This window comes from Haliotis rufescens, unplaced genomic scaffold (assembly GCF_023055435.1).
Source record: "Haliotis rufescens isolate VD_foot unplaced genomic scaffold, xgHalRufe1.0.p SCAF_47, whole genome shotgun sequence".
NCBI classification, from domain to species: Eukaryota; Metazoa; Mollusca; class Gastropoda; order Lepetellida; family Haliotidae; genus Haliotis; species Haliotis rufescens.
In genome coordinates, this window is record NW_025964190.1 from 2071979 (window position 1) to 2092571 (window position 20593).

Sequence of the window (20593 nt, forward strand, 5' to 3'; positions counted from 1 at the left end):
ATTAATATCATGAGCATCGATCCACACAATTAGGATCGATGACATGCATCAACCAAGTCAGTGAGCCTGACCACATCTAGTACTATATAGTATTATACACTATTTAAGCCTAGAAGCAGAAGAATATTTAATAGATTCAACTATGTGTACATTTGCTACCGATTTTGCTTGTGCTCGAGTTGGACGTACAAGGCTTAATATTGATAGTGCGAGACACCATAAAATTCCAAAATCTGAAAGATTCTGTACATATTGTAATCTTAACAATATCTGTATCATTTCACCTTGACATGTTCATCCTAAAAAGATAATCGAAAGCAGTATATACCAAATATACATGTAATTCGACCATCAGTTCAACAATTTATTCACCTTATGGCAACCACAAATTATCAATATTTAAAATCTATAATGTTATATTTCAAATATGCCTTCAAGACCAGAAATGTACAGAAATGAAACATGTGATTCTACTTGTAAAATTATCCTGTACTGTATTGTATGATCCACTTCATGTATTTGGGCCTATGGCAGCCCTCTAAATTTGTTTATTGGTTAGATAGCCCAGGGGCTCCTAACATGAATATGTTAGGAGCCAAACCTAAGTTTTTAGGAGCCAACAAATATCTACTTTTAGGTAGCCAAGTGGCGAGCAGTAGATAAATTTAGGTCGCCAATCATAGATTTAAGTAGCATTTGGCCACCAAATGGATGGGATGGATGTATGGCCTATCATACAATAAACATTTGTTTGATTGATTGACAGAATATTATTTTCTGTGGGATGGGGTCATCAAATTATTGTGATTTGATACCTCTGGTTGACCAATGAGAATCAAGTATTTCCCTAATTCATGGTGGAATACATCATACATGGCCTTGTGAAGATCTCTTAAACTTATCAAAGAGACATTCCTTTGTCCATGTTAATTAAAGGGCGTCACCAACATGAACAGGGCAGCTATATTTGAGTGTGCCTCGTCAGACAGCAGGATGCAGACATGCACACAGACACAAGCCCATGTGTGTGTTCCTGAACGGGCGACACCTGGAGGGCTGTAGTGTACAATGTCCTGGTACATGTTTATAGTGTAGTGGCTGGCCACAAGGTGGGGCTGAGTCACCAGAAAAAACTAATCGCTAATCTTTGATATGATACATGTGCATCACTGAGCATTGCCTCGACTTACATCAAGAGACTAGCTACATCTCTGCACAGGATACAGATGTCAGCCAGGTACATGCAGGTAACCAACAAAGGCCTTCACTTCAGAGTACGGATGACAGCCCTAAGGCAGATGTATCAGAACGCCTTATTGAATCAGCGAAATTCATGTTTCAGAGACTTAAATAATGCAAAATTTCAAAAGTTACAACCTGACGGATGAATGACTAAAACATGCCACAACATCAGCTCACTTGTCTTCCAGTCAGGCTAAGTCATAATCAGCAGCGTTAGAAATTGGCGCTAGTCCTATAGTCCTTGCCAAAATGCCCAATGGTAAAGGTATCATAAGGACTAGTAGAAAATTGCCATTTTCAAGGGTTTTGCTATATGTTATCATTATGAGGACTAGTGGACGAAAGCTGTTAGTTTCTAACGCGGATCAGCCTGGCTAGTAATGTCAGTCCTATGTGTGCTGACCTTCAACAGAAATTTAAGGACAGAAATCGATGAAATATTCACCAAGTGTGGGGAAATTATTCTGATGAGTGCAATTTTCAGGGGCCAGTGATTTTTCTGTATCACTAACCTGTTGGCTATGTGAAAACATATTTATCCAACCCTGAGATCTGACACGATTAGTCATTATTGGTCAGTCAACTGTTGTATCCAGTCATGGACATATATGTATCTGCATAAACAAGTGACTCACTTCAAATAATGTCCTGTACAGTTATCAGCAAAACATGATAACCCTTAAGGTTTCATTGAAAGAATAAAGATGCTGAAATCAATGTCTGCTGTTTTTATTGACACTTTCATAATGCCACTTAAAGATACTACACTGTAGACATAGACAGCTATCGGAGTGGGTGAGGGGGTTGGGTTTAACGCTGCTTTTAACAGTATTACAGCTAAATCACTGCGTGTTAGCTTAATGTGGGAGGAAAGCCCGAAATGATGCAGGTCTCAAACGTTTACCACTAAGGTGAAACCCGGATATAGTGCTGACAAACCTAGAAACATAATGGGGGTGAACCGGGATTCGAACCCCACAATCATAGGTTTCTGGTGTGCCCAAGGGACACACCTCTGCACAACAATTCGCGGCGCCTTAGACGACTGGGCCGACCGTGCCCCCGACAGCAATCTGAAGTAGGTCACAATGAGTGTATGTTCTGTACTTCCAGTGTACAGTGCAAAGTTAAACTAAAGCTGTGTAGAGTGAGTGAGTGAGTGTGGTTTTACGCCGCTTTTAGCAATATTCCAGCAATATCACAGCGGGGAACACCAGAAATGGGCTTCACACATTGTACCCATTTCGGAATTAAACCCGGGTCTTCGGCGTGAGGAGCACTTTAACCACTGGGCTACCCGACCGCCCTACAGCTACAGTTTTGATTATAACTCAAGCGCGTACAGCATGGTACAGTATATACAAAATATTGTAACCCCTGAACATAGGCAGTTTTGGTAGCCAACAGTCTTGAATGCCAGTCCAACAATTTGGTAGTCTTGTCTTAAACTCTGAATATATAAAAAAGAAAGACTGTTGTACAGTTGAACCCCTTTTACGATGGAGTCCTTAAATAAATTCATCTGGGAAATATGGCAGGCTGTAAAGCCTTTCAAAATTAACAATGATGGCATTCCCAAAGACATAAACAAAAGTATAAAGTCAGCGTTAGAAACTGGCACTAGTCCTATAGTCCTTGCCAAACTGCCCAATAGTTAAGGTATCATAAGGACTAGTGGAAATTTGCCATCTTAAGGGGTTTGCTATATGTTATCATTATAAGGACTAGTGGACTAAAACGGTTAGTTTCTACCCCTGAAAGTTCATTTATTTGGGGTTATTGGGCAAATTTCAAGATTCTTGTGATGGCTATGTCTACACTGATGGCAGCGATGTAACCGAGAGTGTAATGAAGATGTCACATGCTGGGAAAGGAGCTTGCATCACAACTTCAAACTCTTTAGCCGTCATATAGCTAGAATATTGCTGAGTGAGGTATTAAAAAAACAAACAAACAAACAAACATCAACCCTTTGTGTTAAAGGCGATGAGGGAGTTGATTCAGCATGTTCAGTTGGAAAACACAATAACGAATAAAATCAATGTTTGAATACGTTACGAGATCAAAGCAGTTGCGATCTTTACAAGTGACAGCCACACACAAGAACGTCCCTTGTGTGCAATGAACAACAGATGCTAATTTCAACTAATTAACATATTTCTATAGTCATTCTTTACAAATGATGGAATGGACTTCTTTGGTTAAGTTGGCCTCAAAACTTCGTCAATCAATGGATGAATATCAAAGATTGTTACTGAATGAACCACGTGAAACTGAAACTCATCATTATTTTAAAGTCAAGAAACTTTAATGAAGTCAACAGGAATGAAATCAATCAAGCCAGGTACATGTCGGGTATCCATGGGTGCATTCAAGCAAGTGGATTACTCTACATGGCCTAGCATGTTTCACAAGCGGGGAGAACAGGATTGTACGAGCCAAATACGCTTGTGCATCACGAGACCCAGTGAACTTATCATCATGTGTTCCCAAGATTTATTTCAAATCTACCTTGAAACTGCTAGCGATTTATTTGTTTATTTGTTTAACGCCACACAAAACCAGTCAGTAAATATTTGTTAATTAGATGAGTATAGATGACCTATCGCAAACTAGTACAATTTACTGATCTTTTTTGTTTGTTGTTTAATGCTGCACCCAGCAATATTCCACCTATGTGACGGCGGTCTGTAAATAATCGAGACTGGACCAGACAATCCAGTAATTGACATCATGAACATCGTTCTACACATGACAACCTGATCCTATTAGTCTCCTCTTACAACAATCATGGGTTGCTGAACACCAATTCTAACCTGAATCTTCATGGGAGGCCATGGCAGTGACACTGATTATATATCATTATGAATGAAGACACAAACTGATCATGTATTTTAAGAAAAGATATTGACTTGTCCACTATCATTTTCTTTACTTTTCCGTATTTTCTTGAGTATAGTGCATACTTTTTTCTGAAAAAAACACAGCTGTGTAGAAGGTGCGCATTATACACACCATAATGAGTTTCGATGTTTTTTTCTCCCAACAGAAAGTCATCATGTAACACGTAACACTGGAAATACCATGTCAACAAATCCATACTGAAGTACACAAATTAATCATGTAATTACACTGTCTGATTATAAAAAGTGTTCTTTGTATATCTGGACTTATGTTTGTAACTTATTTCATAAATTTTATTAAAACTTCCTTTTAATATTGTTTAAATTAATTTTGGCGATCGGAAGATCGCTGTTATTAACAGCAACCACGGTCAGATTACTGCTATTGATGCCTTAAAATGAACTTTATTTGACAGAGAATGGATACATATATCGCACTCTCGTGGGCGGGAGCCTCGACGATGACTGGTCAAACTGGCTCAATGTGAAAAATGATAACCAGCAATAGCGATCAACTGCTTCGCTTAGGGTTATTATTATTTGAAATATATTTAGCAACAATGTCAGTTAAAGATTAAAGGTGCCTTCACGAACAGCACAGCAACAATGTCAGTTTAGGATAAAAGGTGCCTTCACAATAAACACAGCAACAATTTCAGTTTAAGATTAAAGGTGCCTTCACAAACAGCACAGCAAGAATGTCAGTTGCTGATCAAAGGTGCCTTCACAAACAGCACAGCAATAATGTCAGTTTAAGATTAAAGGTGCCTTCACAAACAGCACAGCAAGAATGTCAGTTGCTGATCAAAGGTGCCTTCACAAACAGCACAGCAATAATGTCAGTTTAAGATTAAAGGTGCCTTCACAATGAACACAGCAACACTGTCACTTAAGATTAAAGGTGCATTCCTAAGCACATTGACAGACTGCAGGAGCTGACCAGAAAACACCTTCAAACTCCAGGGTATGTATCCTAGCGCTCACTTCAAACCTTCTCATGAATTCCATCATCAGTTTTATGATGCTTGACTCCAAAAAATCAAATATTCCGGGAACACTTCGACTAAAACACTGAGGCCACAAACCATTAGGCCAGACTTTCCTAAAACTTAGTTTACAAATCCACTGACTCCCAAAGATTGAAAAGTCAAACAAATGAATGAATGAAAAGCATTGTATTTTTCCTTATGCCAACCACAAATGAGTTAAAAAAACCGATAAAAACCAAACTCATTTACTTTCAATTACCCAAAAAATAAAATACTATAATTTAAGCCATTGCAAATTTATCTTAGAAACTTTCACCACAATTTTTATTCTCCTACCTACCTAACATTTTGAATAAACAAAAAAATATAGAATATTTTCCAGTATATGAAATTGGATAATGAAAAAAGAATTGGTTTCAACCTACTGACCTGAAATTTGGGGCCAAAAATCCGAAAAAAAACAGACTAAAATCAAATCTGGCTTACTTCTTAAATTATTTGGGGAAAAAACAATAGGTTAATCATAAATACTGAAAAGAGCCATGTTCTGCGATTGGATGACCAATGGAAAGCTTCAAGGCAAGCAACGGAACAGATTTGAAAGGGAAGTAACTCCTCATCGCCAGTCAGAATAATGTTAAAATAACACATTTTCAAAACCTATTTCCATTCAAAATATAAAGCCATTAGTCCCATATTTGGAGTTGGTGTTTCTAAATTTGACATCAAGTTTGACTTTGTGACACGTCATCGAGGCACTCAGGAGTTTTGGTTGATTCTTCTAGGAGGGTACATGTGAAGCAATACACACATCAAACTAAACAAATAACAGTTGACAGGTTATATAAAGCAAAGTTTTGTAAAATCATCAGCAACATGCATGGTAACCATGGTAACAGGACAAATACTTACAAACATCTCGAATCATCATGTAGACCGATCACCAAAACTTCTACAATGAATTCCAATGCAGCTAGAAACCACAAAATGTATAAACTTTACACACAAATAGCAAATGTTGATAAATGACAAAGATTCATAAACCTTATTCTGTTAAACTGTATCTAACAGCACCTATTCATGATTGGTTATATGTCTGTCTTGGACCAGGACGCAACCATAATACAGCTACATCATAATATCACCGCAGCAGCACCTAAACATTTGAGTCTGGCAAACAAGAGGCTGCTAGCATAATCATGGTGGTATCGGCGCTGTGACCAAAGCAGTGGCTGCTAGCTGGATCGTGGTGGTATCGGTGCTGTGGCCAAACCAGTGGCTGCTAGCTCCATCGTCATGGTGCCATCGGCGCTCTGACCAAAGCAGTGGCTGCAAGCATGATCATGGTGCCATTGGCGCTTTGACCAAACAGGTGGCTGCTAGCATGATCATGGTGGAATCGGCGCTGTGACCAAACCAGTGGCTTCTAGCTGGATCGTGGCACCAACAGTGCTGTGGCCAAACAAGTGGCTGCTAGCTCCATCGTCATGGTGCCATCGGCGCTCTGACCAAAGCAGTGGCTGCAAGCATGATCATGGTGCCATTGGCGCTGTGACCAAACAGGTGGCTGCTAGCATGATCATGGTGTAATCGGCGCTGTGACCAAACCAGTGGCTGCTACCATGATCATGGTGGAATTGGCGCTGTGACCAAATCAGTGGCACTGTGACCAAACCAGTGGCTGCTAGTATTGTCACGGTGGTATCGGCGCTGTGACCAAATCAGTGGCTGCTTTCACAATCTTGCAAGGTGCCAATGATGCTGACCAAACCAGTGGCTGCTAGCATGATCATGGTGCCATCAGGGCTCTGACCAAACCAGCAGTTTCCTTATCTGAAGTCTTGCTACAATAACCAGCTAATACTTTAACAAGACTGTACTAGCAACTGTTACAATGTCAACTCATGAGCATATTAAACAGAACTGTCTGTGTCAAAAACTTTTGAGTCTACTATCCTGGACACGTCTCCTAGCAAGATTTTCAGTAGATTTTAGTGTTATTATATGCTATAAATTAACTGAGCTCAGAAGACCTGACAGAATTTTACTAGACTCATGCTTCAGACTCACGCCTAAGTTGCAGACTATGTGTATATTATAGCCTTGATAAAATATGTTTGAAAAATTGCTTTTATCTATGAATAAGAGGTATTTTATTTTTACAGCTTGTTCTCTTCACTATATGGTGGACATTAGAGCCAATGTGCCATTAAATATTAACTTAATCCAAGTGGGTGCATTAAAATATGGATCAATAATGTTTGCATCATTTCCTTGTCCAATTACACATTGATATCCTATTAAGTGATCTGACAAAATCAATATTTTCAGGAGTGGCACAGTCGCAACTGAAAATGTCAACTTTTTCAGGTGATATGAAATATGCATGGTTTGTTTCGCTACTGAAGACCATATGGTAGACAATGTCTGCAACTGACACTTGACTAACGAAGTGTCAAGAGGCAATATTCTTATTTCAAGATACAGTCAGATTTTTTAAAACTTAGTTTACAAATCTTACTATAAAAAATTTAAACGTGACAAAAATTTAAAAAATGGAAAGCAATGTCCTTTAAATTTCGCCTACCAGAATAGGTAAAATGTTAAAAGAAACAACTCATTTACAACACTATCAAAATAAATAAATGAATAAAATACTATTATTAAAACCTGTTGAAAATATATCTTAAAATTTCCAACCCTAATTTAACTTCCCTACCTACTTAAAATCGTAGTGGGTCGGAGGTAATAAGGGGGTTTGGTAGTCTTTGTGGCTAAAGCGTTCGCTAGTCATGCCAAAGTACCCAGGTTCAATTCCCAAAATGGATACAATGTGTGAAGTCCATTTCTGGTGTCCCGTGCCATGATATTGCTGGTACATTGATCACTCACTAACATCTTGAAGAAATACAAAAAATGTCTGAAATTGGAAATTATTTTTTATTTTTAGTTTTATGAACAACTGGCCTAAATGTTAAACAAAAAAATCTGTAAGCCCAAAATATAATGTTTGTCAAGGCCCTGTGCTAGAATCAAACATCAAAATCAACCAGAAAACGGTTCCTGCACATTATTCCCAGACAAAGGATGGTTATCAATTTTGTTACCGTATTCGACGTAATAAGCGCCCCGCTCTAATAAGCGCCCACGGCGATATTTGCTAATATATTGGCTAGTGAACAATCCATATAAGCATCCCTTCCGATTGATAAATGTACACAAGACTATTCTTTTGTGCATAGTACGTTTGTTATATGCACCCTTAATTATGGGCAATTAATTTCTGGAAAAAAAATATCTGTCGTATATAAACGTTTCAGGCTGTCAGCATAAACCACGAAATTTACGATCTTTCAACTCTGTTGTTTTTCAGCAAAATAATATTCTGATAAGAGCCCCCTATTTCTGATTTTGGGAGCGCCCTGGGCGCTTATTATGTCGAATACGGTAATCTATAAAATGAACTGTAGATGTAAAACTTATACCTTAGTGTTGAAACCAAAAATGAAAAGATACATTCTGAAGTCATATAAGGGGAGTTACTCGTGCTTGACTTATTCATGCTATATCAATGTATTGTAAACCTATAAAAAGTGTGTTCTGTGTTGTGATTGGCTAATTTGGGTCACATGACCAAATGTCAAAGGGTGAAAATATGATTTGCATTCCCTGAAGCAAGCGACCGAATCACTGTGTAGGAATACATAATTACTCAGCATTTTTTGCATACTAATTAACAATGGACGCAAATTGAAATACAAAATTAACATTCATAACAAATACTTTGATTTTCTCTATTCATGGGATACAATTCTTCCGTCCATCGTTTCAAAGTTCTTTAAAGTTATATTATTGGCAAATTTTTAACCGAAAACCTGGTGCCTGTTAGCTTGATCAACATCCCAGCACGACAAGAGTTAGCAGACAAACAATGTTGTGGGTATAATTAAAGTGTGTAGGGCTGCCCATTCAGTCAAGTGGAGTTCCCCTTTAAGATTGCTTACTCAATAGGTGTGTCCTTTTTCTGAGAAAAAGTCATACAAATGTCTGATACAAGTATTCTTTTTCTTTCATCACATCCTTATCCAGTAATAGCAGTTTGTCTACATTGGTTTAAGTAGGAAAGGCACAGGGATGGTCCTGCAAATGTCCTCTGGGTAGATGACAGGATATAGATAAGTCCTAAAGGATCCGGCTACTCTGACAAAGTGGCAGTCATAGAGAGTTGGATTTGAGTCACCCAAACACCTCTTTGTTCTTTGCTTATACAAATGTTGTACTGCATAGCAATATATACTCCAGCAATATCACGGCGGGGGACACCACGAATGGGCTTTACACATTGTACCCCCGGGCCTTCGGATTGACGAGCGAATGCTTTAACCACTAGGCTACCCCACCGCCCCTCTGTTCTAACAACAAACTTCTACTTAAAGTCCTTGCAACCTGTAAGAGTGAAAATCGTGAGGTCAGACGACTTACATGTTTTGAGGGGGTAACAGTGCTGACAAACCTAGAGACATAGTCAGGGGGAACAGGGATTCGAACCAACAATCATAGGCTCCTGGTGCGACTAAGGGGCACAACTGTGTACAGGGAATTGTGGCACCATAGACAACTGTGCCCACCGTTTCCCCTGCTATCAAGTCCAATTGTGGACAAGCAATATATCGTCTTTCTGTCAAGATAGGCTTTATCAATCACTACATCTACCTGGCATTTAATCAATACTTACTTTATAACCTCAGACATTGATAACAAGGAGTCTTGTACTATGGACTTAATTACCTGGGAGTGACCATCACCAACCACACACTGTACAATTGACGTGGCTATTTTTGAAAGTGCTGATAAGACTGATAAAAACACACACCTGGTTTCTCTACACTGCAAACAGACTTCTTACTTGAGATAAAACTTTCTGACATTTTTCTATAACAACTTGCTTGGAAACAGAAACAGCCATGTTTGGGTCAATATCAGGCGTTAAACTATCCCAGAGGCATCTCACCTGTGTTAAACTAGCCCCATGTTGTCTCACCTGTGTTAAACTAACCCTAGGTTGTCTCATCTGTGGAAACTAACCCTGTCTCACCTGTGTTAAACACTAACCCCTTGGCCAAGTCAGTCTAATTTTTGTTATACAGACGCATGTGCCAAGATGCAGGAAGCCTGGGTCATGATGACCCGAGATAAACCACAAATTAATTGTTTATGTAAATCATTAGTTTTAAAAGAAAATAATATACTTTAATTTTCGGGAAAATAGATTATTTTAATTTTAAGGAGAACATGTAACATTAAAACAGCTGGTCTTGACGACATTCTTAGTGAATATCTAAAATATTTGTCCGCTGTTATAATACCTTATTTAGAAATCATATTTAACAGCATTTATTAAAACGGTGTTTTTCCTGAATGTTGGCCAACTGGGGTGATTATCCCACTACATAAGAAAGGGAACGCCTCTGTTCCTGATAACTATAGAGCTATAAGCCTCATGAGTATCCTCAGTAAAGTATTTACATCTATTCCAAACAGAAGACTAGTGTATTAGGCTGCAACGCTTGACAAAATATCTGAATGTCAGTCAGGGTTTCAAAAAGGGTATTCAACTATTGATAACTGTTTTGTTTTAAATTCTGTCATTCAGCGTTATCTTTCACGTAAAGGTGGTAAGTTTTATGTAGCATTTATTGATTTCTCTAAAGCATTCGACTCCATTCAGCGTCATCTTCTATGGAAGCTAATATACAAACATGGTTTGAGTTCTAAAATGGGTAAAATGTTACAATCCATCTACAGTAAAATAAAAGCTTGTGTTCGTTCAAACAACATAGTATCTGGTACATTTGGTTGCTTCATGGGTGTGAGGCAAGGGTGTATGCTTAGTCCTTTTTTGTTTCAGTTTTTTACAAATGAATTGGTTACAGAAATGTAACAAAATTGTCGTTTTGGTGTTCAGTTACATCCGGAATGTATTCATATTTTTCTACTTCTATTTGCGGATCATCTTATTGTGTTTGGCAATACTGTCAACAACTTACAAATGAAGTTAAATATCTTGCATGATTAGTGTTGTAAATGGGAAATGTCAGTGAATTTATCGAAAAAACAAAAGTAGTTGTTTTTAAAAATTGGGGAGGTTTATCACGTTATGAAAAATGGTATTATGACGGAAATGCGGTTGAAGTAGTCACTGGATACAGTTATCTTGGTTTGTAGTTTAGCAATAGATTACTGTGGCCGAAAGCTTTAAGTAATATTGCAATTCAGGCACGAAAGGTGTTCATGATCCTTTTAAGTTGTATACATTCCTTAAAACCATACTCGCCTCACTTTTACTTCAAATTATTTGATGCAAAGATAACACCAATACTTTTATACGGGGCTGAAATTTGGGGGTTCAGTGACATAGAACCACTAGAAAAAGTTCAGTTGTATGCCTGTAAGCGTCTTTTAAATGTGAAGTTATCAACTTCAAATAATGGGGTGTTAGGCGAGTGTGGTAGATACTCTATCCGGTTGCTTGCTGTCTTGAAATGTGTCAAATATTGGCTGTCTCTTTTAAATATGCAGGAATCCCGCTTACCCCCAAAATGTTACAATATGTTGCGCTTGTACGACGAACAAGGCCACGTAAATTGGGTAACGAAACTTAAAACTGTTATTTTTAGATTAGGATTTGGTGATGTCTGGTTCTTTCAAGCATGTGGTAATAAAACCGTACTTTTAAATATGTTACGTCAACGTTTAAAAGACAACTTTTCTCAGGTTTGGCATAGTGATTTATCTGAAAGCCCCAAAATGGCTTATTATGCACAGTTTAAAACATCCATTTTATGTGAGAACTATTTGAGTGGTATTACAGTAAATAAATTCAGAACAACATTGACTCGTTTTCGGCTTAGTTCTCACAATTTAGAAATTGAACGTGGACGACATTATAATATTCCTCGTGAATTTAGAAAATGTAAAGTTTGTAACTTAAACCATATCGAAAATGAATGTCACTTTTTGTTAATTTGTCCAGCTTATAGCCATCTTAGGCAGAGTAACATAAAATCTAAATTTTTCATCTTTCCAAATATTCTGAAGTTTAATACACTACTGTCATCGCAAGACCCTATTATCAATATGAATACAGCAAAGTCCTTGTTTTATGCCAATGCTGTAAGAACACAAATACTCCAACATGTATAATGTGCAATTATGTTAAAACTGCTTTTGTTAAAAAAAATAAAAAATGTGTATTATATCTTATACTTGTTTGCACCTTAATTGTATGTCGTGTGTACAAAAAGGCCCGTGGCCTACAAGTACTGAATAAAGTGAAGAAGAAGAACAAACAATTTAGTCGAGGTGGAAAATTTAAAATTAAAATATTTTGTTATGTTCCTCAGGTTGGAGCTTTAAGACAGTTGGAGTTAAAGCTTGATGTCAAAACACAGGAATTAAATGTACCTGTCTAAAAACACCTAGAAACCCGTAGTAAAACCTTTCACAAACACTTGTACTGCGGTAATATCATTTACATTATTACTTTATTTCACAATTCCTTTTCAAGAATCGCAGTCATTTTATCTAAATAATCAGGGTTAATAATAAAACTGAATTCCCCAAACTGTGGATGATTCAGTTGTAAGTATAAGGGGAACATATATCCCTACAGAAGCAGTCTGAGGTTTGATCACTGATCCCAAGTCTGAGTCTAGTCAAATTCTGTTTGGTCCAGTAAGCTCAGCAAAGAATAGTCTTTATTGTAACACTAAAACAGTCTATACTAAAACACTAAAATAGTCTATACTAAAACACTAAAATAGTCTATACTAAAACACTAAAAACGTCTATACTAAAACACTAAAATAGTCTATACTAAAACACTAAAAACGTCTATACTAAAACACTAAAATAGTCTATACTAAAACACTAAAAAAGTCTATACTAAAACACTAAAATAGTCTATACTAAAACACTAAAATTTTATACATTATAACACTAAAATGTCAAAAATGTAATTTAATTCGGTTAAGATCCTACTTCAGGCTAGCAGTCTCAATAGTTTCTTCACACGATGCATCAAAAAAAAAATGTTGTAAATTAACATGTTACCCTAACCAAGAGTTTTCAGTGTGCTAGGCGAGTTAACGAATTAATGTAAAAATATCAAGACTAAAAACATTGAATGATTTTTACCCACCACACATGCATGAGCTGACAAAGTCCTATTTCAGTAAGCATATGTTACACAAAACTAAACTATCACCCTACACATAACATAAACCACTATAATAAAACTCTTACCTTAAACATTGAACATTAAACTTAAATGTACAGAATATCCATGTAGAACATATCACAGAAAACAGTTGAACAATGACACAACTCTCTCAATCAACCACCAGTGTTAATCCATATCCGCAACGAAGTCTCTGGGTGTCTGCAATCTTATCTCCTCCTATAAACATCCTTAACGAATACGGACAGGTGAACTCACAGGTAGACGTGTGGTCGATCACTAACACTCCAAAAATACTCCAAACGGATCTAGTTCACAACACGTCACACATTGTTTACAAATTTAAAACACACAGACATGATGGCCTGTCAAGCGTGGAGGTCTTAGATGCTCCGCTCTGCATCCTTGATCGGGCTGGCAGGCCCACCCTACACTGCATTGGTTGAATTCTCAATAGAAGTCCTGTTGACAAACTATTCCCGCGGTTTCAACTGGGCGATTAAACCAACGTGGTTAGCCAGAGTAATCATTCTGTAGGTCACACCCACCTAGCTAGCTTTCCGAGCATTGTGCACTTGACCTAAATCATAAACATGAGAAATAACATTACTGCTCAAAATCCTATATGACTTCTCCCAGATTATTTATGACCATATGTTTCAAATTAACTTCTAGAAAGCTCTGAGAGCTGTGATTATGTCCTGATGTTCATACAAAGAGCTGACACTATACATGACGTCATAGCTTGTGCTGGTTCAAGTCCTATTCTTGCCATAATCTTTCAGCAAGCACTGGAAATGAGCTGATAACACAAAATAAGACCAAATCAAATGTAATACCGTATTTCGACGTAATAAGCGCCCCGCTCTAATAAGCGTCCACAGCGATATTTGCTAATATATATTGGCAAGTGAACAATCCCAATTAGCATTCCTTCCGATTGATCAATGTACGCAAGACTTATTTATTCGTGTATAATACGCACTCATGTGTTATATGCACCCTTAATTATGGGCAATTAAAGTCTGGAAAAATATATCTGTTGTATATAAACAGTCAGGCCGTGAGCATAAACCACAAACTTTATCTTTCAACTCTGTTTTTTCCACCCAAATAATATTCTGGGCGCTTATTACGTCGAATATGGTACCTTACTTTCTAGATTTACGCCAACTCCTGAGTGACTTCTTGTTCAGTAGTACTGAACTAGTCTCTAATGATTTAATAACCTATTTTCTTAAACAAAAAAAACAGACATGAGAACAGCAGAAACATTTTGGAGGAACATGGCCATGGGTGTTTGGGGGCATGCCCCCCTGCAAGCAAATTTTAAAAACAAGGATTAAAATAACTGCATTTCACAGTATTCTGAGAGGAAAAATCCCTGAATTCCGGGAATCCGAGGAAAATTCTCATGCCTTTGCGACCTGAAAGTTTGTATATTTTTCTCTTCAGAATATCATAGCAAACCTTTTACTATTAACATTTTACTATGGAGATTAGCTCTATGCTAAGTTGATTGTGAAAATGATAACATTATAAACCTGAGTACACAATCTAAATGACAGTGTATGATCATTAAAAAAACAGTAACATTGTTTTATTGACATCATTTGAAAATCCATCAGTTTTACAAGTTTCATACGGAAAGTTGTCACATTCAAAGAACTGGATGACATAAAAGTCTCTTAGAAAATCTTGATGCATTATTTCAATTGTCAGATGAGTTTTTGACAGAGAACAATAAGATAAGATGGGGAGATAGTAAACTACTACAAATAAGGAATTATTTATGTGCTGATGCAGTGTTAGTCCTATTAATTGATTTATTAATCATCTATTCAGGCTTGGAGTACTTTTTCTTAAGTTTGTTTGTTGTTTAACGCCGCACTCAGCAATATTGCAGCTATATGACAGCAGTCTGTAAATAATCGAAACTGGATGAGACAATCCAGTGATTGACATCATGAGCTTTGATCCACGCAATTGGGATACGATGACATGTATTTAAGAAGTCAGCGAGCCTGACCCCCCAATCCTGTTAGTCGCCTCTTACGACAAGCATAGTCGCCATTTACAGCAAGCATGGGTTGCTGAAGACCTATTCTACCCCGGATCTTTTTCTTGTAAAAAATTATCAATCCTGACTGCAACTAATTTAACACAACACTAACATCAAGAACACTCATATTACCAGCATAATTACAGTAGGCTGTAAACAAACAGATAGGTCTCTCCCACTTCACTTCCCTGTCTTAAAAGTACTGACAGAGATACCTGCCTTTGTAAATCTATATCTGAGTATCTTTACAAGTTATGTACATCACCTTCAATAGAATCAACAGACCATAAAGTCATAAGATATCCTTCCTGCATTCATTTCAATTCAGTAGTTCAGTTTTATGCATGTATTGTTGTCTCTGAAAACTTTTAATTTAAAAAAAATAATTCTGGTTTGTTTCCTTGGACCACCTCAAGGGCGTGTCATACACTTTATGTCCTTGTCAGGTTCAATTGTTTATCGTCATGGAAACAAAGCAGGCAAAATGTAAGGCACTTGAACATAGGATGAATAACGTGATATGAATTACTGTTGTTGTTGAATACATCACATGTGACAATTCTATCTGGAGGTGAAGGCTTGATGCTGGTGTACATCCGAATGCTAGCTAGCTACTGAATACATCACGTTAGCTAGCTACTGAATACATCACGCTAGCTAGCTACTGAATACATCACATGTGACAATTCAATCTGGAGGTGAAGGCTTGATGCTGGTGTACATCCCGATGCTAGCTAGCTACTGAATACATCACGCTAGCTAGCTACTGAATACATCACTCTAGCTAGCTACTGAATACATCACATGTGACAATTCAATCTGGAGGTGAAGGCTTGATGCTGGTGTACATCCCGATGCTAGCTAGCTACTGAATACATCACGCTAGCTAGCTACTGAATACATCACGCTAGCTAGCTACTGAATACATCACGCTAGCTAGCTACTGAATACATCACATGTGACAATTCAATCTGGAGGTGAAGGCTTGATGCTGGTGTACATCCCGATGCTAGCTAGCTACTGAATACATCAAACTAGCTAGCTACTGAATACATCACTCTAGCTAGCTACTGAATACGTCACTTGTGACAATTCAATCTGGAGGTGAAGGCTTGATGCTGGTGTACATCCCGATGCTAGCTAGCTACTGAATACATCAAGCTAGCTAGCTACTGAATACATCACTCTAGCTAGCTACTGAATACATCACGCTAGCTAGCTACTGAATACATCACGCTAGCTAGCTACTGAATACATCACATGTGACAATTCAATCTGGAGGTGAAGGCTTGATGCTGGTGTACATCCCGATGCTAGCTAGCTACTGAATACATCACGCTAGCTAGCTACTGAATACATCACGCTAGCTAGCTACTGAATACATCACGTGTGACAATTCAATCTGGAGGTGAAGGCTTGATGCTGGTGTACATCCCGATGCTACCTAGCTACTGAATACATCACGCTAGCTAGCTACTGAATACATCACGCTAGCTAGCTACTGAATACATCACGTGTGACAATTCAATCTGGAGGTGAAGGCTTGATGCTGGTGTACATCCCGATGCTAGCTAGCTACTGAATACATCACGCTAGCTAGCTACTGAATACATCACGCTAGCTAGCTACTGAATACATCACGTGTGACAATTCAATCTGGAGGTGAAGGCTTGATGCTGGTGTACATCCCGATGCTAGCTAGCTATTAAATACAACACATGTGACAATTCAATTTGGAACTCAATAGCTCCATCGCTACAGAGAGTGACACCAGGATTATACAGCGTATACACCCCGTATCATGTATCATTAATGTAGCTATCGAAGTAAACTCTAGGTCGTTTTAAACAAATTATCAAAGTCAACTCAAGTTGTTTAAACAAAAATTAATATACTTTAATTAGACGTATTAAAGCAACTAAAGTTGTTTAAACAAAATATCAATATACTTTAATTAGACGTATTAAAGCAACTCAAGGTCGTTTATATCTCTGTTGTTTAATGAGATGTAATGAAATAGTCACCAGTTGTTAAATTAAAATACATGTAGTTTTCCGATCTACATGAGGTGAAAAGTAACCAAACTCATCATATACACAATCAAAAACATGTTCTAAAATACTCAGTAACTGTATTGCAAAAGTTGACACAATTTATGGATAACAACTTTAATGTATTAAGGCGACATTTTGGTAAAGATCCTTACACCATTATGCTTGACAATTTTTTCGGTTTGGTTAAGGTCCTCAAACCACTGTCAAGCAACTGTATAAAGATCTATTCTGAAATGTTGCCATAACAGTTAAATAAAGAATTTGTTATCCATAAATTGTGTCTATTTTGTCATCCGTCAACTTCTAAGAAATGCCTATCAGACAATTCAACTGTATTGCTGAAGATAAAAGTTTTGATACATGGAAATAACACAAAGACAAATAGAGACCCTTGATTTACCAAATGATAATCTGGGCTTGACGTAGCTATTTCAACAAGTGTGCATTTCCTCAATATCTAAGACATATAAAAGTCTGTATCGGCAACTTGAGATGTCAGGTTTCGCTTGAACCTGGGTGACCTCACCTAGATGAGCGTGTGTCAGGGATCTGCTTGGTTGACTCTAGGAATGAAGAGCAGCTTTATGACCTTGGGATAAATAACAGCTATCAGCATCGGCTGACTTGTCTCTGTAAGTATCCTGCTGTGGCAAACAAATGTCCTTGGCTGATAACAGGCATTTTAAGCTGAACTTTTTTTGTATAGGATGACATACTTGTCATGTCTTTCAGCTGTAAACGGAAGACAGGATTGTATCAATGCTTGCTCAGAGGCCGATATTCGGACCCAATTTTGCAGAAAATGTCATAAAAAATTCCCAAATAGAATAAAAAAATTCCTAGTTCATGTCAATGTAAACTGAACAAAAAGAACCATAAATTATTTTGGGGATATCTTTATGAGATTGTGTGCTTAGTCTTCACTACAAAAATATATCCCCCAAAATATTCATGATCCCTAAAATGCCTTGTTTAGTGTACATAACTGATAACTAATTTAGACAGTAGTAGAGATAACCTGTATGTCATTAATAACAGGACCAATGAAGAGAAAGAGGTTTTAATGCTCAGCTTTATATTATTGCATTGAATGCAATCTCACAATACAGTGTTACAATATCTCTGAATTTAAGGTGAGGTGAAATTGGGTTTAACGTCGCGTCGAAGATTATTGCACTTATATAGCGACCTGCATGCATGTGTGTGTGTGTGTGTGTGTGTGTGTGTGGCTTCTTGTACTAGTCCGGACTGATGCCGATTTATAGTGCTAGCCCAATGAGATACCATGCTGCAGTTTAACATGAATACCCCACTCAGACACTGTATACTGACTCCGAACCGACCAGTCCTTGTTTTGGCCCCTTAATGCCGAGCGCCAGACAGGGTAACAACAAGTACCATCTTTTAACGTCTTTTGGTATGACGCGGCAGGGGATCGAACCCCGGACCTTCCGCTCTCCGGGCGAACGCTCTACCACTAGACCACAGAGGCGGTCTTTTGGAATAGAGACCACCATTATCACACCCTTGGCATCCCGGAACACAGAAGCTGTAGGCGGTCTCTGAATTTAAGAAATAAGAATTTTGGAACCAAATACGACATCAGGGGTGCTCAGTTTAGAATATCAATAGGGGTGGTGGGGTTGGAAGTCCCTGTACTGTATTATGTCTCTTTATCCAGCCCTTACTGTAATGCTAGAGCCCTTACTGTAATGCTAGAGCCCAAAATGAAGCAAGTCTAGATTTTCCTCGGGTTCTGAATCTCCCATTTCACTGGAGTTCCTTTTCAATTTAAATGGCATTGTTGGTTTCTGTCAAAATTATAAATTTTCACAGACTAAGCTTTTGTCTACATTTTATAGGCCAAAGCTCCATGTAAAATATGTAAGGTGGATACTTTTAGATAAAAGAAACCAGTCCAATGACAGGATACACCTTATCCTCCTCTTCCAATAGTAACCTGCCTTGATTTTCTGCCAGAACAGATTCCATTTGGCGTAAAAGGCAAATATTTATGGAAATTATATGAATGGATCACTGAAAATCAGTGATGACACCAGGTGTTTGTTTAAAGGGTAAGCATGTCCTGCCCTACCAGCAGCACCCGGCAATCATACAATATGCATAAAAAGTATGTATTTATTGCCTGATGCAGCACAGCAGTACTCCTGCCATGCGGCGTCAGCCTGCAAACAAACCCGACAATCAAGTGATTAATGAACCAGAAAATCCAGTGACACGAGAGTACCATTACTGATATTGTGGACTTTCAGTCCAGTTTAATAAAAGATTATCCTTGCAAATGATCGATTACAAACCAGTGAGTGATATCATCAGTACTGTCACACTGTCACGGTATAGAGACACACAAACAACCAAGACACCACGTCCAAACAAACACGATCCACCTGCCACCTTGTATAACCAGTATTGGGTCCTGGAGATCAATCTTACCCCGATCCTCCAAAAATCATGAATCGATCACCCCTTTAGACCAGCAATAGGTTACTAGGAACAAATTCTAACCCGGAATCCCAACGGTTTCCTAATATAGTCGCCCCTTTAGACCAGCAATAGGATGCTAGGGACCACTTCTAACCCAGAATCCCAACGGCTTCCTAATATAGTCGCCCCTTTAGACCAGCAATAGGATGCTAGGGACCACTTCTTACCCAGAATCCCAAAGGTTTCCTAATATAGTCGCCCCTTTAGACCAGCAATAGGATGCTAGAGACCACTTCTAACCCAGAATCCCAACGGTTTCCTAATATAGTCGCCCCTTTAGACCAGCAATAGGATGCTAGGGACCACTTCTATCCCAGAATCCCAACGGTTTCCTTATATAGTCGCCCCTTTAGACCAGCAATAGGTTGCTAGGGAGCTCTTCTAACCCAGAATCCCAACGGCTTCCTAATATAGTCGCCCCTTAAGACCAGCAATGGGATGCTAGGGACCTCTTCTTACCCAGAATCCCAAAGGTTTCCTAATATAGTCGCCCCTTTAGACCAGCAATAGGATGCTAGGGACCACTTCTATCCCAGAATCCCAACGGTTTCCTTATATAGTCGCCCCTTTAGACCAGCAATAGGATGCTAGGGACCACT

At 38.1% G+C, this 20593-nt stretch overlaps 1 protein-coding gene across 8 annotated transcripts in view; it reads right to left on the reverse strand.

Annotated features, from left to right (window-relative positions):
- Window positions 1-20593, reverse strand: part of LOC124151280 (phospholipid-transporting ATPase IF-like) — a 128341-nt gene that overhangs the window by 73183 nt on the left and 34565 nt on the right. The window contains exons 2-3 of one of the 8 annotated variants that reach the window (XM_048383364.1): window positions 13439-13953; window positions 6047-6107 (exon numbers count right to left, since the gene is read on the reverse strand). The exons of 6 other annotated variants lie outside the window; for them this stretch is intronic. In XM_048383364.1, the coding sequence (XP_048239321.1) occupies window positions 6047-6052 (6 nt within the window). In that variant the 5' untranslated portion in view covers window positions 6053-6107; window positions 13439-13953. The remainder of the gene's footprint in view (window positions 1-6046; window positions 6108-13438; window positions 13954-20593) is intronic. One more of the 8 variants, XM_048383365.1, reaches the window with a different exon arrangement.